This window comes from Tursiops truncatus, chromosome 10 (assembly GCF_011762595.2).
Source record: "Tursiops truncatus isolate mTurTru1 chromosome 10, mTurTru1.mat.Y, whole genome shotgun sequence".
NCBI classification, from domain to species: domain Eukaryota; kingdom Metazoa; phylum Chordata; class Mammalia; order Artiodactyla; family Delphinidae; genus Tursiops; species Tursiops truncatus.
Window position 1 is genome coordinate 61,247,702 of NC_047043.1, and position 21,585 is coordinate 61,269,286.

Below are 21,585 nucleotides of genomic sequence, written 5' to 3' on the forward strand. Positions count from 1 at the left end.
GGCTGGCATGACGTCCTCCCGGTGCCCCCCAGCTGCAGTGTGTGAGGTGCGGCATGGCCAGAACACAGCATGGCTTTCCCACAGGACTTACGATGCTCCGCCAAGGTTCTCGTTGGTCCCAAGTCCCCTTCCTTCTGCCTGTCGGGAGGCTTTCTGTGTGGCCCCACTCAGGGATGCTCATGACCATTCCGTACACTTCTTGCCTACGGTGTTTCGGTGCAGGCTTGCTGGTGTTGATTCCATAGTTCTGTCGTTTGTGCTAAGTTTCATGGCGCAGGTAATTGCAGAAATGAATCTGCTACTGAGTCATCAGAGATGCTTTCAACTGCAGGTTACAGAAAGCCCAGACTCAACTCAAACCAATGGTTCTCAAACTTTAGCATGCATCAGAATCACTCTATTAAAACACCCATTGCTGGAACAGGGCCCAAGAATGTGCATTGTAAACAAGTTCCCAAGGGTTGCTGATGCTGCAGGTGCAGGGACCATACTTTGAGAACCACTGACTTAATAGGAAAAAGTGTTTTATCTCACCTAAGAGGTTTGGAGGGAGGCAGTTCCATGGTGAGTTAATTTGGTGACTCACTGACACCACCGGTAGACAGGACGTTCTTTCCCTCTCTTCTCTCTCCCACCCTCCGCATCTAGGCTCTGTTCTGGTTTCAGGATGGCCTCTTACAGTTCCAGGTATCAGTCACATCCGGATCAAATGATGCCGAGAGGAAGAAGGTGCATGGGGCTTTCTCCTCATTGTGTTTAAAAGCAGCAGCAACAAAGAGGCTTTACTTGCAATTGGATTTGAGATAATCCGGGGCCGAGTCACGGGCTTCTGGATTATCACGCTGCAGAGTCAAAGCTGCTTAGTAGGGGCACCCAGGAGAGAGAAGTTAAGAGGTTTTTCCCAAGCTCTTCCATTTCCTTGTGGAGTTTCCTTTAATCTTTCCATGTATTTGCTGCTTCCCAAATCTGAGGTGGAGCCTTTCGTGGCCCTGCTTTGCATCATTTCCTGCAGAGAATCATGTTTTTTGATCGAGAACCCTCCCTTCTGGAGGTTTGTGAAGTGCAGGGTAATGATACCATTTGGTTTCCTCCTATTTATACCTGTAACTAGGTTAGCCTTTCCTGCCCCCATCATTGCTTGACTTGGTCCAAGTGAAACTCGGATGAGGGTGGCAGTTGCTCATATGGACCCTCAGCCTGATGTGTCTCCCCTTCCACTGGCACTGCCTTCCCTATAATCCCAGCTGAGTCCTAACCTCTTCCTGTGCACCCCCAGATCCTTCAGGCCCTGGGGAAGTCCTACCACCCCGGCTGCTTCCGCTGTGTCATCTGTAATGAGTGTTTGGACGGGGTACCCTTCACTGTGGACTCAGAGAACAAGATCTACTGTGTCCGGGATTACCACAAGTAAGGAGAGCCACTCGTGTAAGCCACACTGGCTGAAACTCAGCAGGGTGGAGGGTGGGGACCTGCTGAGGCACGTCTGCAGGCTGCTTGCACTGTTGTCGACAGTGCAGCGAACGTGCAATGGTTTTGAGGGGTGTAGCACGGGCCTCGGGGGTCAGCGGATGCCCGTGCAGACAGGAACTGGTTAAAGAATTACGTTTACTGGAAAAACAGGACCAAAAAACCTATAATCAGATTCCTGACTAGGCCTCTGGAGGAATGTGCCAAGCCCTGTGGCTCCAGCCTTACCAAACTTCAAAAGGCCCTGATTCAGGGCTGGTCTCCACCACCCTCGGTTTGCCTGGGCCTGTATGAGGCACCATGAGGGGGGTAAACAGGTCAGCCTCCAGCCCTAGCAGAGTGAGAGGGAGCAAATGCACTTGTTACCTCTGAGGAACAATCCCGAAGCAATAGTCAGGAGTGTGCCAGGTCTGTCTTTATAGACGAACTAGAGGGATTCATGTGAAGAGTGATGGGTGGGAGGCAGGGCCGGGCCAGCGAGGAAGGCTCCAGGCACAAGTCTCCCCGAAACACCTCAATATGCCCTTCACTGCTTCTTTGCTTCTCCCGCCAGGGTGTTGGCCCCCAAGTGTGCAGCCTGTGGCCTTCCCATCCTTCCACCTGAGGTAAGATGCTTTTTCAGTTCTGCTCCTGGGGTCTTCCAAGAGATGAATATTTCCCTGGGATCTGTGTCCTGTCCTTATACCTTTGTAAAAATACTTCTAAAATCTCAACTCTGAGATAAATGGTGTCTTCACCAAGAAGCCTGTTTCTCATTAGCTGCCTTCCCTAGCCCAGTTTGTCCCTGTAATTGGGTCACATTCTCTGACTTGATACTAACTCCCAGATTAGATGATGAGCAGATGAACAAGACCAAGTAGGTGGTTTTTTCACTGTTGACTCTGACATTCCAGATGGTAGAACTGCATCCCTCTCAGTTCCTCTCATCTACTCTATGTGTCCTTTTTTCTGCTGGTGTTAGTATCCACTACTGATTCCTGCAGTTCTCCTAAGGCCACCTACTTGCTGCCCCAGAACCCTCCCCCACCCTCCTGGCAGCGGAGCCCGATGGCCCCCCATATAGCCTCTGGTTCTTGCTTTCCTTTGGTCCAGGGCTCAGATGAGACCATCCGAGTCGTGTCCATGGACAGAGACTACCACGTGGAGTGTTACCACTGCGAGGTAGGCCCCTCCCTGCCCTAGAAGGCCCCCAAAACCCATCCTAGAAGTCCAAGAGGAAAGCATCGTGGGTTGATGGAGGCAGGATGTGGGCAAGGGGCTGCCCTCCAGAGCTGACAGAAGAAGTGGGGTGAAGCCTGATTTGGTGGTGGGGGGAGGGAGGTTGGAGAAGATGCATAAAAGTCTTTACTGTTTTCTCCATGTTTGTAACCACCAAGTCCTGAGCCGGTCACAGCTGCTCTCCCTGAAGCCACTGAGTGGGAGGGTCACGGGGAGTGTGGGTTTCAGGTCCTTTTGGGGGGCCAGATTGTCAGGCAGGTGTGTGATTTGAGGAATAGACTCCCTCCCCTCCAGCTTGTAGTCTGTTCTATCTGCTGGGAACCCCTTTCTCAACCGAGCCCTGAAAATCATGAAGAAACCCCCCTTGGAAACAGGCATGTCGCTGGTTGGTGTAAAGGCAGGTGGAGCCCATCTGTCCCTTCTCTGTTGTGTCACACCCCAGGCTGAAGGAGTCAGTGGTGCCCCATGACTGTCAGGAGAGCCAGAGGTTGTGAAGGGTGCAAACGCGTTAAGTGCTTGTGAAATTTCAACCAGAATTAAGTGGATTCACCCAAGGAAGAAGATTTATTTTGTGATGCTGTGGGTAGGGAGAACAATGAGTGTGGGTGACATATAGCTTGATCCCACTGCCAGCATGGAAGAAATAGGTGGGAATCACTGTTGGTTGGTACCCCAGGTGCTGGAAAAAAAGGTAAAGACACTTGCTCAACTGTGCTTTTATTCAACCCAATATATACAAAACGTTATCGCTTCAACATGCAGTTGAGAGAAAAAAATTTTCCTGAGATATTTTATATCCTTTTTCTGTCCTAAGTTTTGGAAATCTGGTGTGTGTGTTTGCACTGACATGACATCTCATTTCTGACCAGCCCCATTCCAAGTGCCGGAGAGCTTCATGTGGCCAGTGTTGGACAGTACAGTCCAGACCCTCACTGGGCTGGAGCTGCGTGTCTCCGCACCGGCATTTTTTTTTGCCCGGAAAGAATCACACAGCGCCCTCTGCTGGTTGTACGGGACTGTGTGTGGCCTTTGTGTCACTCTTGCAGTCTGTTTTGTTTTGTTTCGTCACCACTGGATATTTTTGCCTCACCCCAGGACTGCGGTCTGGAGCTCAATGATGAAGATGGTCACCGCTGCTACCCCCTGGAGGACCACCTGTTCTGTCACTCCTGCCACATCAAGAGGCTGGAGAAGGGTCACTCATCCACAGCCCTTCACCAGCACCACTTCTAGCCAGAGCCTCCTGCAGATCTCATGGTGGGGAGGAGCCAGGGTTGCACCATGAGGAGTCCGCGGGTTAATTCCTGTCACCCCTGGGGACGGATTGGGATTGGGGGAGTGGAGGGGAGGCAGGTGCCTTTCCTTTAAACAAGGAGGGGATCCCTGCTGGTCTGGGATTATGTATTTTTTTCACTGCTGCCACACCCTCATCAGATTACTCAGGAAGAAACCCCAGCAAGCCCGTGGCATGTGACAGGAGATCTCATTAGTGTGACTGAATGAACCTTCCTGTCCCCTCTGGGAAGAGTTCACACTTCAGTGGGAAAGGTTTGCACTGAAGAGAGATTTCAGCTGCCGATATGTTCAATCCTTTCCCTCCCCTTTGGAAAATACCTGCACCCAAACACCCCCTCCCAACCCCTCCCCCGCCCCACACACACCATAATTTAAGATTTCCTTCCACTCCAGAGCTTCAGTTCTTCTGTAGAATGGCTGCAAATTTTAATTGCATCATCGCAAGAGGGATGCTCTGACGTGTGCTTTGTATCTTAGGAAGAATTCACTTGGTAAAGCAGAGCCAAGGTTTGAAATAAGTGAGATGGGGTTTTCTCCTTGTAGCCTAATATCATTCTGTGTGCCCCTGGAAATCTTCACTCCTTTAAAGGCAGCTGGCGGCCTGATGGAGGATTGATCCTGTTCTAGGAAAGTGTGCTTTGGGATGAGAACTTGGTGCAGGCGCCAGGCCTCTTTTGCCCGCCTGTTGTGCTTTTTTTCCTCTGGAGCTCTCAAGAATCTGGGACTTCAGAGTTCCCCCTGCAAAGGCTGGTCTCGGGATCTTTCGTGGGGATCCTCTTATGCCTATTTTCGCTTCTTTAACAATGGACTTTGGGGAAGTGTGCCCACATACTGAGACCTGACCCCTTATTAATGAGGAGAGTTTTTGTGTGTAAGATCTCAAAGCCAGCCTGGGAGAGAGTGCCTGAGCATAAGTTATGATATTCATTTCACAGGTCCCTCTCTTGCCAATTCAGGTATTATGCTTGAAGAAACCAGTATAAGGTACACTGCTTTTGTCTGTTTTTTTTTTTTTCTTTCTGTAAAAATTGTTTCCCTCTACTTTCAGTCTCCCACACACAAAAAATACCTCACAGATAAGAGCTTCAGATTAAGGAGGAATTTGGCCATCACACTGGACTCAGCCAGTGTGTGTTAGGAACCTCTGGCTTCACCCAGGTCAGACCAGTGGGTCAGGGCACTGTAATCTTAACTAAAGTTCAGCTGGGAATAGATCTGATTGATACTGGGTGCTCCTGCCTTATGCATTTCATCATGCTGGCTCCCCGGGATGGCAAGGGCTAAGGGGGGGCCACCTACTGGCAGGATTTCAAGGCCACCTCTGCACTGAAGAGGCAAAATGTGCCCTGTGTGTCACACTCCTGAGGCCAGAGGTCAGTACCCCTGGGTATTTCAATGAGAAGAAAGTGTGAGAAAAACGTTGGCTGGCATTTGGCTTCTCAGCCCACGGGGAGGGACCCTGGGCCTTTTCGCAGGAGGGCAGGGGCCATCTCACCACTGCCAGCCAGGCTGGGAGCATCTGCTCTCTGCCGCCTCACCTCACATCCAGGGGGAGGGGATTGGGTGGCTGGGGCCTCGGAGGGCGTCAGTGGAACCCAAAGGCACAGGGACTCACAGACTATTCACTGGGCCCAGTTCTAAGCCTCTAAACCATGCTTTGACTCCTTTGGTAGCAGTTACCTGTAAGAAGCACAGAAATGGCACCATGGATTGTCTTTTCCGTTTTTGTTAAATTCATTCTGCTGGAATCCTTTGGCCAGATGTCACTTCAGCCCAAGCTGTGTGATTCTACTGGTTCCTTTTCACAGGCTGAGCCTCCTAAAAACCCATGAGTGTTTATATGAGGGCTAAAAATCCAGGGGGTGGGGAGGTGAACCCTGGGGTCCCCCCTCCCTTCCCAGCATACCATCCAGCTCAGCCTTGGCAAGGCTGGTGGGCAGATGGAGCCAGCCAGTATGTCTCAACCTGTCTCTGCCAACCTAGGATTATTTCTGGCCTTGATGACACACCTTTGCTCCACTATCAAGTCAAGCAGAGGAAAGAAAATTGCCTTGGAGCCACATCAGAAGTAGCAGGGATTTGTTTGCAACTTGGTAACAGTTGACCCTTGAACAGCATGGGTTTGAACTGCATGGGTCCATTTATATGTGGATAATTTTCAGTAGTAAATACTGCAGTCAGTACTACACGAGATCTGTGGTTGGTTGAATCCACGCTGCAGAGGGACCACGGTTACGGACGGCCGACTGTAAGTTATATGAGGATTAACCCTTAAGTTGTTCAAGGCATAACTGTAGTTTAAAAATCTGATTCACTTTTTAAATGAAATTTTTTTTTTTTTTTTTTTGCGGTACGCGGGCCTCTCACCGCTGTGGCCTCTCCCGTTGCGGAGCACAGGCTCCGGACGCGCAGGCCCAGCCGCCATGGCTCACGGGCCCAGCTGCTCCGCGGCACGCGGGATCCTCCCGGACCGGGGCACGAACCCGCGTCCCCTGCATCGGCAGGCGGACTCCCAACCACTGCGCCACCAGGGAAGCCCCTAAATGAAATTTTTAAAGTGTCCTTGATTGAGGCAATTTTGATATCTCAGCATATATTTTATACTGCTGAAGAAGAACAATAAGAGAATTTCTAGACACCCTAGAAATCTGAGAGGCAACTTCTCTTACTGTCAGTGTCCCTGGAGAGGGTAATGGGTAGGAATCTCCTACCAGTTTTGTCTCCTCCTCAGGCCCTTGCAAAAAAGCCATGAATAGATGCCCACTTACCTGGTATTTTAAACTTTCTATAAATTATTAGCCAAATAGAGCTATAATGGGGTTGTATTTATAGGCATGTAGAAAGAACACACAAGCACTTCGTAGACCAGGATGAATAAGTTTGTTTTAAAAGGTAGAGCAGATAGCCTTGAGTTCCCTAGATGACTCGTGGACTTTAGATAAACAAGAATTATGGCCTCATTCCAGATGCCAAAGCCAGCCTCCAGCCTTCTCCCTTGCCTCACTTTGCCCTCTAGTTTTTTCTTGTCATTTTTCCCCCCCAGCTAGGGTCATTCAAAAACGGCCTGAGTGATCTGAGAAAAGCCAGGAATGCAGTTTGGCCTGTCATAGCAGGATCCTCTCTCTCTGACATTATCCTCCCCTCTGTGGTTGAGTAGAGAGTGATTCGTTCATTTTTCACACAGAAGGGCATTGAGTCCTGTTGGGTCATTGCCTGCACGTGGCGGCAGGACTTTCCATTTCTCCGTGGTTAGTGCTTGAGCGAAAGCCTCTTTCAGCTGAGTCCACTGAGGTTGTGCCACTGAGTCCTGGGTGGCCGGTGGGATTACCAAGGAGTTCTGATTGCTTTCAAGTGCTGCCATCACCTTGTTTCCGTGGACTTGAGTTACCCAAGATGAAAAACAGAAATGTTAGAATTTGAGAGAATGATCTGGAATTCATACTCCTTTGCAGGCTGTTTTTGTGTGCCGTTTCCCACGTGTGTGAAAGTATGAGAGCTATGATGGCTGCTAGTGCCCTTGCAAAGAATGTGTGCAAGACTTGACCCCAAACCATTGTTGCTTGATGCACTTGTTAAAACTGTCGACCAGGAAACCAAGTGCTTTGTATTCTCCTTTGTGCCAGGAATGAGTCCTAATTTCCCAGTTACTATTGGAAGTAACTTTTAAAAGCAGTAGGAAAAAGATGAGGAAGATGTGTTAGCTATCAATTGTTCTGAGCCAGAACTGGACAGATATGGGAAATTTCTACATAGTGTATGAAAATTTCACTCTGCAGGGAAATTATTTCCCCCTGTGTCTCTTCTTTTACTTTAATTGATTCAAAATATTGTTCCTGTAAAATTATTCAAAATTTTACTGTTACTATAAAATTATTCAGAATATTGTTACCATAAAATTATTCAAAATATTGTTAACTATAAAATTATTCAAAAATTTACTGTTACTATAAAATTATTCCAAATATCATGACAATAAAACTGCCTTAATTTGTAGACTATTAAAGTGATCTCCAACATAATCATGTTTACTGGGTCTGCTTTTGTGTGTATGGAGTAAGCAGATGGGGCTTTTTGCTAACGGGATTTGGTCTTTTAGAGCTCTCGATTCTTTTTTTTTCTTTCTTTCTTTTCCATTATGGTTGATCACAGGACATTGAATATAGTTCCCTGTGCTATACAGTAGGACCTTGTTGTTTATCCATTCTGTATGTAATAGTTTGCATCTGCTAATCCCAAACTCCCAGCACAACTCTCCCCCGCCCCTTTGCCCCTTGGCAACCACAAGTCTGTTCACTATGTCTGTGAGTCTGCTTCTGTTTCGTAGATAAGTTCATTTGTGTCATATTTTAGATTCCACTTAAAAGTGATATCATATGATATTTGTCATTTCTGCCTTACTTCACTTAGTATGATAATCTCTAGGTCCATCCATGTAGCTGCAAATGGCGTTATTTCATTCTTTTTTATGTCTGAGAGCTCTGGATTCTTAAAGAAATATTCGGGCGTTGAAACTGTGTAGGGTCTCAGATTTTATCCTACTGGCAAGCTAATAAGCTAGCATGCCATGGTTTTGTGGATCCTGGCAGAAGTTATAAGACTCCTGGGTCAGAGACAAAGGACACTTTATTACTCACAGTAGCAGCAGTAGCGTTTCACACTGTAAGCCTTTGCACTAGTTGCCTGAGCTCCAGTTCCTACAGGGCCCCGTGAAGAGGGCCAGGTGATACCTGCATATGTGGTGGGCTGTGTTACAAGAGGAAACCCAAGCTTAGAGAACCACAATCTTTTATAAATGGGCAGTAAACCTGCCTGACTTTTGCTCCAGAGAGAGACGCTATCTCTTGCATCCAAGTCTGTTTATTACTCAAACATCCTTAAAAAGGTAGTCTGGAAGTAAGGCAGTGCCTCCCTCACAAGGTGTGTAGGAATGTGAGAGACGCTTAGAGAATCGTCTTTCAGTCTTTGAAGCATCCAGTTTCTTCACCTGGGACCTTATTATTGAGACTTTTCAGGTCATGCTCAAAACGGTGGTCATTTTGTCTCCTTCCCTTTTGTGTATGTTACTGTTTTTTCTAATGAGGTTATGACCAAAGAATTCCAGAGGTGAGTGACCCTCTAGATTTAAGGCAACCACATACAGGAAGGCAGGACTTGCAGACGGAAGGGGCAAGCAATGAGAGAGTGGCTATTCCGATCTTACAAATGCAGGCTGCTGCTTTTCTATGACCCTGATGCTACAAGGGATGAAGATGTAGTCAGGGGAAATGTCGTCTGGGCCAGGGTGTGCCCAGGACTAGGGACGAGGTCTCCCGATTGCTAACTAGCATGGGAGAAGGGGTGAGGAGCCAAGGTATGTGATTGCCATCTATACCCAGACAGGGAATAGCCCTGAGTCGACTCATGTGGTCAACCCTCTGGTGCACAATAAGCCCTCGGGCGGGGTGGCTTTGGGGTCAAAAGCCTGGATTCAAGTTGTAACTCAGGCTCCACCACCAAACTGCTCAATGAACGTAAGCAAATTTAGTTCCCTCATCTGTAAAAATGGGGATAACAACTGAACTTACCTTACAGGACTATTGTGGAATTGACTGAATTAGTCCAAGTAACGAGCTTAGAGCTCTTAATTTTTCAATAATAGTCACAGGTTTTAAGACTTACTTGATCTTTCCATTGGGACAACTAACAAAATAAATTACAAATGGGTTAAAGTACATGGACAAAACGATACAAACACAATTTGAAAAGAGCAACAGAAGAAACCATAGGGTAAATATTGGTAAACTGGAATATATAAAAGTGAAAATTACTTGAGGTTCAAAAATATTATAAGGAAAAGGAAAATATAAAAGATAAGCTAAAAATTGCAATGCGTTCAATAGCTGAAGAATTAATATCCTTAATATACTTAAAAGTTTAACAAATCTATAAGAAGAAAATGAGTACATATATCAAGAGAAAATATATACATCAAGTAATACAAGTAAAAGGAAGTTCCGTTTTTCAGTTAAGAAAAGTGCAAAAAAATCATAATGAAATTTATAATACTCAGTGTTAGCATGCAAGGAAACTGATGCTATTGATGGAAATGTGTATTTGTTTAAATTTTTTGGCAGGCAACTTGAAAATATATACCAAAGTCTTAAAAAGTCCATGAAATGGACCTTAAAAATGTCTCTCTGATCATTCAACATCTAAAAATTTATAAGATATCAGAAATAATTCAACATAGCATTATTTTTAAAAAAGTGTTAAACTGACAACAACCCAGATTCCCAACAAAGAGGGTAATGTTTAAAATATCTAGTTTTTTTATGGGTTATCTTCAAAGAATGTTTAATGACCATAAATCTCAGACCCAAAGCTAAGGGGACAAAATGAGAACACAAAGACATTTGTGACAAAACCCCAAATTTGGAAAAAATACGTGTGTAGGTTTATATTAAAAAGTGTGGAAGAAAAGTAAAGTCCATGAGGAAAAAAAATTATGACGTTAATAGTAATGACGGCGGGGGCGGGGATTATGACGTTAATAATAATCTCGGGATGGGAATTTGCGTTTTTTTGATTCCCAGTACTTTTCTGTATTTTACAAGTTTCCTGTAATTTGTTCAGGAGGAAAAAACGTTATATTGGAGAGATTAATTGATCGATTGAATGATTAGTTATGGGCAGTGTCGGATGTTTCCGCCACTCTTCAGGTTTGACTCTCCTTTCCGCCACAGACCTTTCGGTCCTTCTCAGGTCTTCCACCCAGGCGCCAATAGAATGAGGGGTAATATATAATACTAGATTACCTGGGGTCTTCGTACTGCAAAAACACCCATGTGCTAAGGTTTCCCGATTCACTGGGGACCAGGAGCTCTCAAGGGACAGGGCTGCAGACTCCGATCACTTTGCGGACCCCCTCTAACGCGCGCAGCCGCACTGCAGCGTTCGCGTCTCCGGGACAGGTTACAGCCAGAGCTCACCAGATCCTGGTAAACTGGGACTGTGCCGCTTTTTACGTCACCGTAGGGGTTCTGCTCCACGGGAAAAAGGGCCAGAACTGCTGCCTTAAATGCGCTTTTGTGTCATCCGCTAGCTAACCTCGGGCCACAGCACGCCCCCCTACTGCAAACTACCACCATTCTAGGTGTGTTTTCCCACATGTAACCCATTTACAGAGTCTCCTCGTGTGCATCATTAACTAGGACGCTTTGCAGTTTACAAACCACCTCACACAACTCCGGCTTCCAAACACAGCTTAAAAGATGACATTTCGGGCACAGTAGCGTTAAAATTCAAGATATTTAACCTTCACACCAGAGTCCTAAGGACGTCCTGTAACATCAAACCCAGTTGCGGCTAAAAAGTACGCCTCGAGCCAGCCAGGAGTCGAACCTAGAATCTTCTGATCCGTAGTCAGACGCGTTATCCATTGCGCCACTGGCCCCGCACTAAGAAAAACACCACTGTAGCATAGATCACGCCTTACGCATCTACGACAGGCTCCCCGACACTAACGCTGCGCTTCGCCCCTGCGCCGGGCGTCACGGCGCTAGTCCACAGCTCCCAAGGCTCCGCCTTTCCCCCCACCATGCGCTCCGCCAATCCGCAGCGGTGACGTCACGGCGCTCTTCGGCGCACTCCCATTCACCGCATCGGACTGCGCCTTTAGCGTTCTATAGCGCGCGCGCTAAGTTTGTCCACGGCCGCCTCCCGTTCGGGAGCAGCCCGGCCGGGCAGGGAGAGGAGGTGGGACGAGGCGGGGCGTTGCGGCCGCCGTGCCAGGGTGACCGGTTTCGCTGTATTCGAGGTGGCGGGGCGGGCGGAAAGAGCAGGGAGGAGGCCGTGGTGCAGGATGGCGGCAACAACCTACGAGCGGCTGAAGCTGTGAGTTCCGCGGGCCGGAAGCCGTTGCCCGAAAGGGTCTGCGGGGCGGCGGGTGTGGCGGCAGGTGTGGGCCGCCGGCAGCGGGGAGGCTTCCTGAGTTCCGGGGCGGCGGGCCGGGTGTGGGAACCCCGCGCGCTCCCCGCCTTACTCGCCGGGCGCGGCCGCTCGCGGCGCCGCGCCCGAGTCGCCACAGGCCCGGGAGCGGCTGTCCCGCCAGCTTTTCTCCACTCAACTCGGCCTCAGAGGCCACGGCGGGGGACCGAAGCTGCGCACCGTCTTTCGGCGAGCCCGGCTCGCCGTTTGGATGCAGCCCTTCGGGGCACGCTCCTCCCCACTTTATTTTTTATTGTTTGGAGAGGTGGCGGCTAAATTTATCCTTATCGCTTAGGAGAGAAAACGAGAAGTTTTTTTCTTATTTCATGGACCCATAGCAGCACGGATAGCAGCATGTTAGAGGCCACACACAAATGGATAAACCTTTATCTGGGCATTGAAGCCTTCGTGACCGGTCTTGAGGATGCATGAAAAATTTAAAGTACAGTCAATACTCTTAAGGTCCTAAAAGGTGTACTTGGCTTTAAATATTATACCGCCCAAGCATAAAGCAGATTGTTAGGTCCACGTGGACAGCCAGGGGCTACTGTAGAGAATTTTGGCCCTGTAAATTGACTTTTCGGTAAAGCCAAGCTCTTGAGGCTCTGAGAAATAGGCTCTGGTTGTTAGAGTTGTAAATTAGGTATTTGTAGGGTTTGGGGTTCGTCCTGGGTTTAAAACAAAAGCAAAAACATGATTTCCCTTAGCATTGCTATCAGCCCCTATGCTTTTCTTGTCTGTGAATAACTTTGTTCTACTCACTTTGTGTTTAATGCTTTACCTCTAGACTGAAAATCCAGTGACCACATCTCAGAAAGTCTTTGGCAACAGAAGCAGATGTGATTATTGAGAAGCTTATCTATCCCTAAATAAGTTAAAACATCTTGGGACTTAGGCACAGGTATCGCATTTCCTATACAAGGATATGAGGACATCAAGATGTGGTTTGGGCACTTCCTATGCTCCCCAGAACCTCAAGCTCACTTAACTTTCTGGAAGGTTCAGTTAAAAGTTAGGGCTGCAGAATTGGAAGTGAGGCCATCTCGACATCAGATGTTTTGCATAAAAGAAGATTACTTTTTCCTCAGTCCACCCCCCCCTTACCACTTATCTTCACTGTAATTCCCTTGAAAACCCCCAGCTGCACCCTTCCCTCCACATTTTCCTTGTTAGGTTTCCTTATTCTCTCCCGGTTCCCCATCACAAGGTGATCACCTTGTTGGTGAATGAGTCTAGGAAAGTGTCTTTGACTGAGGTACTGGCGGGGCCAGTGTCACGTGTGCTGTGTTGGCTAATTAGGTTATTGTTGTCTACCTGATAGTCACTAAAGGGTTTTAATGTGATCCTACACCAGGTCTCAGTTGTGTTTAAGAAATATGGAGCCTTGGCTTGATTGCCGCTCAGCGTTAGGTTACGAAATGCAATCGAATTTTCCTGTGGCAAAGATTGAATGGGATGGAGAACTTGAGAGTTATGATGATAACTGCCAAGGAGGCAATAAATGCACCAGTCCAGACCTTAAAAAAAAAAAAAGCTCTGTATCCATAAAAGAGAAAGGAAATTTGGCACTGAAGTGGTGACGCTGATGCTTTTGTATTGATTTTTGTGAGAAGTGGAAACTATAAATTTGTTTGGGGGAAAAAGTAAATCTGGGGTTATATGAAAGTCATTCTCTAATTTTTCAGTGCTTAACTTTTTTCCCTGAAAAAAAATAGTTCTAAATGCGTCTGTAAATGAAGATACAACTTTTTTACAACTTTGTTTTTCTTTGCCAAGGAGTTTGTGAGTTGGAGTCTCTGCTCATTTCTTTTGTTTGGCCCTTGCTGCTCTGAGGCGTGGTTTTAAAATGTGGCCTCCGACCTAAGGTGTATTCTTTTTTAGATGCATTGGAGGTGGAAGTGGTTTCTGATCCATATAAGAATTATAGGACATAATGGCCATTTTAAAAAGTGCCTAGAGATATGTTTTAAGGAAGATCCGTACAAGAGATAGTTTGATTATTGTATTATGAAAGTATTGTTATTGGGTTCATTTAAATATCGAAGTGCTTGGGATTTTAAAAATTTGTTCTGTGTTATGCCATACATTTTTTCCCGTCCATCTCTGTCCTGTGGTGTTCACCTTCCTAATGCCCTAAGTTTCATCCTCTACTCTCCCGCTTACAATCTCCAGTTCCATTTTATTGACTTACAGGAATAAGCCCACATTTCTTAGCCACCTGTATTCTAGCCTCTTCACAGTCTATCCCCTAACCTTATTTCCCATAACTGCCCAGTGCTTTTTTTTCTTCCTTTTTTTCCCTTTCACCAGACTTGGACACCCTCTTTTTGCTTCAAGCTTGGGCTTATTTTGATCTTTCTATCCAGAATGTTTTCTTCCTCTCTTCCCCTCTTTACATGCTGATCACATCTATGGTAGAGCCGAGACAACTCTGGTTTTTTAAGTCAGAACAGACTTAGATTTATTTAGACTTAGATTCACCTGCTATTTGCTTTGTGTCCTGACCATGTTACTTAATCTCTCTGAATGGGGTTTTCATCTGTAAAATGGGAACGTTTCTACTTCACAGTATTATAAGGACTGAAAGAGCGTAGATGAAACCAGCATACTTAACAGATACTCCTCGTCTCTGCGAAGCCTTTTTTCCAATGTCTTTTCCTTCACTGAGCTCCCATAACAGTCTACTGTCACAGGAACTAGACACCAAACGTCTGTATGAGTTTTCACATTGTCTCTTACGATTCATTAGCAGTGTACTTACTGTCTGATGGACACGAGGACTGAAAGAATGATCGAGCCATAGCACTGTTTGAACCACTCACTTTGCTGCCTAGAAATGATGAAGTCATTAATAAATACTTTGTTTCTCCAACTAGGTTACAAGTATGTAGAACATATTAGAAACACCTTAACATTGATTTCTTCTCTAGTCCTCAGTTCCTAACGTAAAGCCTGGTGCATTGCAGGTCCTCAGTGGATCACCTAAGTAAATGAAAAGAACTTTCCTCGGACATGGTATAGAAATGAGTTACTTAACAACTGAAAATAATTGACATGTTCATTATGGATTTTTGATGTAGAAAACAATATTGATTTGTTCAGAATTTAAAATTTATACTATTTAAACATCCAGGCAGTTCTTAATATTCCTATTTTGCAACTCCTTTTTTCATTTAAAATCATTTGTGTAAGCCTTTGTAATGTCAAACAGTGATAAGTTTGAAATTGCAAGACAATTAACAGAAATCCATGATTGGAAACCTTTAAAGCATTTTTTTTCCTTTTAAAGGTCAGGTGAAAAAAGTGTAAGGCAGAAAGTGAATCAGGTTGCAGCTTCTATCTGAAGAAACATTGTTTCCTCAGTTAAGAAGTGGACTTTCTTTTTAAAACATTGTCATAGCTGTGAGGTCAGCCAAGGGAGAGGTGATAGAATCCTGAGGACAGATGTAAACTAAGCAATTCTGTGATGAAGATATATGTAGTTTATACAGTCCAGTGAACATTCAGATTACTCACACATCTCTCTTCTTGACTGCCTTCATCCAATTCCACCTCTCCCGTCCACCCCCCCTCCCGCCCATCTCTGATAACCACAAATCTTATCTCTTTTCTTTGAGTTTGTTTTTGAAGTGTAATTGACCTACAATGCTATGTTAATTCTTGGTACACAAGATAGTGATTTGGTATTTTTGTACATTTAAAAATGGTCACCATGATAAGTCTTGTTATGATATGTCATCATACGAAGATATTACATAGTTATTGACTGTATCTCCACAGTGTACATTTCATACCCTTGACTCATTTACTATGTTTTATAACTGGAAGTTTGTACCTTTTAATCTCCCTCACCTATTCCTTTCCTTTCCCTACCTACCTCCACTCCGGCGACCCTCTGTTCTCTGTAACTCTAACTCTGCTTCTGTTTTGTTTGTTCGCTTGTTTTTTAGATTCCATGTATAGGTAAAATCATACAGTGTTTGTCTTTCTCTTTCTGACTTATTTTACTTAGCATAATACCCTGTCGGTCCATTGGTTGTTGCAAATGGCAAGATTTCATTGTTTTGTTATGGCTGAGTAATATTCTGTTGTGTGTGTGTGTGTATATATATGTATATATATTTCATACATGTTTTTTATCCATTCATCTATTGATGGGCACTTGGGTTGCTTCCATATCTTGGCTTTTGTAAACAGTGTTGCATTGAACATAAGGGTACGTATATCTTTTCTAATTAGTGTTTCGTTTTCTATAGATAATTACTCAGGAATGGAATTGCTGGATCATATGGTAGTTCCATTTTTAATTTTTTGAGGAAGTGCCATACTCTTTTCCATAGTGGCTGCCCTAATTTACCAACAGTGCAGTGTTCCCTTTTCTTGACATTGTCGCCAACACTTATTGTATTTGTTGTCTTTTTGATAATAGCCATTCTGACAGGTGAGAGGTGGTTTTGATTTGCATTTCCTTCATGATTAGTGGTGTTGAGCATCTTTTCATGTGCCTATTGGCCATCTGAATATCTTCTTTGGAAAAATGTCTGTTCAGATCCTCTGCCCATGTTTTACTCAGGTTGTTCATTTTTTTCTAAACTTTATTTATTTATTTTTTAATTTATTTTTGGCTGCTTTGGGTCTTCACTGCTGCGCCCGGGCTTTCTCTAGTTGCTGCACGTGTACTTCTCATTGCAGTGGCTTCTTTTTGTTGCGGAGCACAGGCTCTAGGCACGCGGGCTTCAGTGGTTGTGGCACGAGAGCTCAGTAGTTGTGGCTCGCAGGCTCTAGAGCTCAGGCTCAGTAGTTGTGGTGCACGGGCTTAGTTGCTCTGCAGCATGTGGGACCAGGGCTCGAACCCATGTCCCCTGAATTGGCAGGCGGATTCTTAACCACTGCACCACCAGGGAAGTCCCTGTTCATTTTTTTTTGGATCTTGAGTTGTTTGAGTTCTTTCAATATTTTGGATATTAACCCCTTATCAGATGTATCATTTGAAAATATCTTCTCCCAGTCAGTAGGCTGCCTTTTTGTTTTATTGATAGTTTCCTTCACTGTGCAAAAGCTTTTTAGTTTGATGTAGTTACTTTTGTTTATTTTTGCTTTTGTTTCCCTTGCCTGAGGAGACATATCCAAAAAAAATATTACTAAGACTGATGTCAGAAAGCATCCTGCCTCTGTTTTCTTCTAGAGGTTTTATGGTTTCAGGTCTTATGTTTAAGTCTTTAATCCATTTTGAATTTACTTTTGTGCATAGTGTGAGAGAGTAGTCCATTTTGATTATTTTGCGTGTAGCAATCTCGTTTTCCAAGCACGCTGTCCTGGAGAATGTTCCATGTGCACTTGAAAGAAGTTCTTTCTTTTTGTTTATGTGTATATCTGTTATAGATTTTTGGTTTGTGGTTACAGTGCGGTTTATATATAGCAGTCTGTCTGTCTGTGATTATTTTAAGCTGCTGATCTCTTACGTCAGACACATTTTAACAACCCTGCATTTTTGCTCCTCTCCTCCTCCTTGCCCCGCACGCTTACTCTTTTGATATCATCTTTTATATCTTTTTGTTTCGTGTATCCCTTAACTACTTATTGTGGATGTAGGTGATTTTACTGGCTATATCCACTGGCTGCAGAGCTCATGGTGTCCCAGAGCTCGTGTTGGCCTGCTGGTGGGCAGAGCCCGGGCCCAGGGGGCTGGGCTCGGTCCTGATATGGCAGGCTGTGGGGCTGCGGTGGTCCTGGGGCTGTTGTCTGTCCACTGGTGTGTGGGGCGGGGACCTTGGGCATCCCAGGGGTGGTGCCTACACATTAGTGGGTGAGGCTGGTCCTAGGGCTAGTGCCAGACCACTGGTGGGCTGAGCTGGGTCCCAGGGTCTCTGGTGGCAGGGTCCTGGGGATCCTGGGGCTAGTACTGGGACCCTGGTGTCTAGGGGTGGTCCTGTGCCCTTTGGTGGACAGGGCTGGGTCTTGGGGCATAAGAGAGCATGTCTGCTGGTGGGTAGGTAGGGCTGTGTCTCTGCCTGGCTAGTTGATTGGCCTGAGGTGTCCCTGGTACTGATGCTGATGGAGCCAGTGTAGGCAGTGGGTGGGGCCAGGTCCTTGTGCTAGTAAGCTAGAAGGAGGACTCCAAAATGGCACGTGCCACCCCCAGTGTCCTTGTGGTAGAGTGAGCTTCTAAAGATGGCTGCCACCATCTTTGTCCCCAGGGGTGAGCCGGTTGCCTCCTGCCTCTCCAGGATCAGCAGGTGAATCTGACCCAGGCTCCTTTCATATTTTTGCTTCTGTCCTGGGTCCTGGAGCATGTGAGATTTTGTGTGTGTCCTTTAAGAGTGGAGTCTCTTATTTCCCACAGCCCTTTGGCTCTTCTGAAAGTAAGTTCCACTGGCCTTCAAAGCCAAACGTTCTAGGGGCTCATCTTTCTGATGTAGGAACCCCGAGCTGGAGAGCCCGATGTGAGGCTGGACCCCTCGCCCCTTGAGGAGAGCCTCTGCAGTTGTAATTATCCTCCCATTTGTGGGTCGCCCCCACTGTGGTATAGGTCTTGGTTACACTGGCTCTCCTCCCCTCCTACCCGTTTTGTTGTTCCTTTCTTATATCTTTAGTTGTAGAAGATCTCTTCTGCTAGTCTTCCAGTTTTTCTCATCAGTAGTTGCTCTGTAAAGAGCTGTAATTTGGTGTGCCTGTGGGAAGAGGTGAGGTCAAGGTCTTCCTGCTCTGCCATCTTGGCCACACATCTCCATGGGCCTTTATTTTCAAAGCTTAATAGGCTTTGAAGTCCATGGTCTCTGGGATCAAGAAGAGAGAGTGCAAGCTCATGCCGATTTTGATATATCTTCCAAAATATGTGTCATCTTAACAGAAACTAGGACTCTGGGTTGATATCAAATCCCCTGTCTTGAAAGAAACTAGGTAGTATTCCTGTTCTGTTAGTTAATAGTTGATACCTATTGGATTCTGATAACCTCACCAGTTTATTTTAGTATACAGTATTACTTTGAACTTTAGAGATTTGATATCAACAGCATAGTTAATGACCAGATAATCTTCTTGGAGGGAATTTCTTTAACTTCTAAGATCTATTTCATAAATAAGTAATGTGAGAGAGTTTTACTGAAATGAGAAACATCACACCAGTTGAGGGCCATTCTTTTTGCAACAGGGAGAAGATTTTGCCTAGATATTTGTTCATCACTGAGTCTTCTGTCTTGGTTTCCATGTACTTATTACATTGAGAACTTAGCAGAGCCTGTTGACTGGTTAATTTTGGAAAAACTCCAGGCAGAACTTGGTGTTAAGTGATACTTTATAGACTTTCTATTTAGAGAACACCCTGCTTCCTCTTTCTCTTCTTATAAGTTACAGTATAACTTCAAATCCAGTTAAAATTTGACCTCTCATGATCTTTCCTTAGCTAAGAGAAAAGAAACAATTTTTAAAATTCCGTTTATTCTGTCACTGAGCCAAAGAAAACATTAGTTAAGGGCCATATAGAAATAACAACTTAATGTATGTGTTTTCTGACTAATTATGTTCTATTCTCTAAGAAAATTGAGCTTTTACTATCTTGTGTGAGAATACCAATGGGAATGGATAAGCTTAGAGTCCTTGTCTGCAGAGGCTTGGTAGCCTGTTTGGTGAAGATTTTTTTTTTTAATAAATAAATAAATAAATAAATTTATTTATTTATGGCTGCATTGGGTCTTTGTTGTTGGGTCTTCATTGCTGTGTGCAGGCTTTCTCTAGTTAAGGCGAGTGGGGTCTACTCTTTGTTGTGGTGCGCGGGCTTCTCATTGTGGTGGCTTGTTGCAGAGCTCGGGCTGTAGGTGCACGGGCTTCAGTAGTTGTGTCACGCAGGGTCAGTAGTTGTGGTGCATGGGCTTAGTTGCTCTGCGGCATGTGGGATCTTCCCAGACCAGGGTTCGAACCCATGTCCCCTGCATTGGCAGGCGGATTCTTAACCACTGCGCCACCAGGGAAGTCCCTGGTGAAGATTTAAAAACAAAAATAACAATAAAACCATAACCCCAGCAAAAATTATACCCTGAATGTTTACTCAGGTGTTTCTGACTGTAAGTGCTAGAGAGTTAAAGTTAATTTCATGAGCTTTTGAAATGAAACCTGGGAGCATAAAGCTTACAGAATAAAATTTATTACATAAAACACACTTCAGATCAGTATTAAGGCCAATTAAACAGTGGTGGGAAATGGAAGGAGGGAAAGGAGAAGAGGAAGGCAGCAAAGGCATATGTAGATAGCTGAGTTGGGATGACACTTGCTGTTATTAGTTGGATGAATTAGAGCGATTACTTGTAATTAGTCTTCTTAGAAATGTTGATTAGCTGGCAGTCACTGTTCATATCTCCAATTCTTGCTCCAATTCTTAAGCCATTTTCAATAACATTTATCAGAGCAGCCTGGTGGCAGCACCAGCAACTTAGATTCTAGCAACATCTCTCTGAGAGGTAAGATCCAGCAAAGGTCCCAGAGCCCTTACGTTGATCCACAATTACTCTTATTTTTGTTCTTTTAACACCTTTTTAAGCTTAATTTTTATTATCTAATACGAGTATATGGTTTAAAGCTAAGTAACACAAAGCTTATATATTAAAAGAGCACTTTTCAGCACTCCCAACTCCCACTGTCCCAGAGGCATCTATCAATACTTTCATTTTTTTACAATGTTTATTTATTTAGGTTGTGCTGGGTCTTAGTTGCGGCATGCAAACTCGTAGTTGTGGCATGTGAACTCTTCGTTGCAGCATGCGGGATATAGTTCCCTGACAAGTGATTGAACCCGGGCCCCCTGCATTGGGAGCGTGGAGTCTTACCCACTGGATCATCAGGGAAGTCCCAGTATTTTCATGTTTTTAAGCAGTTTCTTCTGGTATTTTGCTTTACACTTCTAAACAACATGCTTATACTGCTATTTCCTGATTTGTTTTTCAGTTTCAGTCATATGATGACTTTTTACTTCAGAAGATGAGAATTTAGCTTTTATACCTCTCTTCCTTTCCTCTCCTCTCAGTGTGGTTATATTAAGATATTCAGTGTTCACATTATTATGGTTGTGTAGGTATGACTCAAAGGAAGTCAGTAATGTATTATAGTTACATTTCCTTATAAAAATGCTTTGTTTTTCCTTGAATTAAAAAGTTTGCTTGACTTTTCTTTAATGTACCTGTTGCTAATTAATCTTCAGTCTCTGGGACAGCAGTAAAACTCCTCTGCTGATGGTAACTGTCAATTCATCTTCTTCTGTGAGGCTTACCTCCAGGAGCCCTATCCCCTCTGCTTTAATCTGGACTGGCTGTTCTTTAGGCCTGTTGCATTGTCCTGGAACTTCCCTTTACCATCATCATGAGAATTTCTTTTACCTCTCTCCTGTTTTGGATTCCAAGTCTAACTCTTGATTTACTCCATGTCGATGAAACAGCTTTTCCTTCTTTCCAAGAAAGAGTGAAAGAGAAGTATCTTTTGAGATATTGCACATCTGAAAATGCTTTCATTCTGTCCTCACGTTTATTTGTTAGTGTGACTAAGTAGAGAATTCTCAGAAATTATTATCCTTCAGAATTTTAAAGACCTTGCTGTTGAATAGTCCAATGTGTTGCTGTTGAATAATCCAATAGTGTGGCTGTTGAATATTTC

At 44.9% G+C, this 21,585-nt stretch overlaps 2 protein-coding genes and 1 non-coding gene across 40 annotated transcripts in view; 2 read left to right on the forward strand and 1 right to left on the reverse strand.

Moving 5' to 3' along the window:
* Positions 1-4,964, forward strand: part of LIMD1 (LIM domain containing 1) — a 91,881-nt gene extending 86,917 nt beyond the window's left edge. For all 3 annotated transcript variants that reach the window (XM_019946738.3, XM_019946736.3, XM_019946734.3), the window contains 4 exons: positions 1,277-1,407; positions 2,021-2,072; positions 2,560-2,628; positions 3,781-4,964. In XM_019946738.3, coding sequence (XP_019802297.1) covers positions 1,277-1,407; positions 2,021-2,072; positions 2,560-2,628; positions 3,781-3,918 — 390 coding nt within the window. In that variant the 3' untranslated portion in view covers positions 3,919-4,964. The remainder of the gene's footprint in view (positions 1-1,276; positions 1,408-2,020; positions 2,073-2,559; positions 2,629-3,780) is intronic.
* A 6,376-nt stretch (positions 4,965-11,340) lies between these two features.
* TRNAR-ACG (transfer RNA arginine (anticodon ACG)) lies at positions 11,341-11,413 on the reverse strand. Its single transcript has one exon. It is a non-coding gene; the product is annotated as a tRNA-Arg (tRNA).
* Positions 11,414-11,698: 285 nt separating this feature from the next.
* SACM1L (SAC1 like phosphatidylinositide phosphatase) overlaps positions 11,699-21,585 on the forward strand; it is a 97,337-nt gene continuing 87,450 nt past the window's right edge. For 32 of the 36 annotated variants that reach the window (XR_012334583.1, XR_012334584.1, XR_012334585.1 and 29 more), the window contains exon 1: positions 11,699-11,853. Coding sequence is in view for 1 of the 36 variants with exons in the window: in XM_019946776.3 (XP_019802335.1) it covers positions 11,822-11,853 (32 nt within the window). In the remaining 35 variants the exon portion in view is untranslated. Of the gene's footprint in view, positions 11,854-12,733; positions 12,848-21,585 lie in introns of those variants that run through there. The other 4 variants (XR_012334606.1, XM_019946776.3, XM_019946779.3 and 1 more) reach the window with 2 other exon arrangements.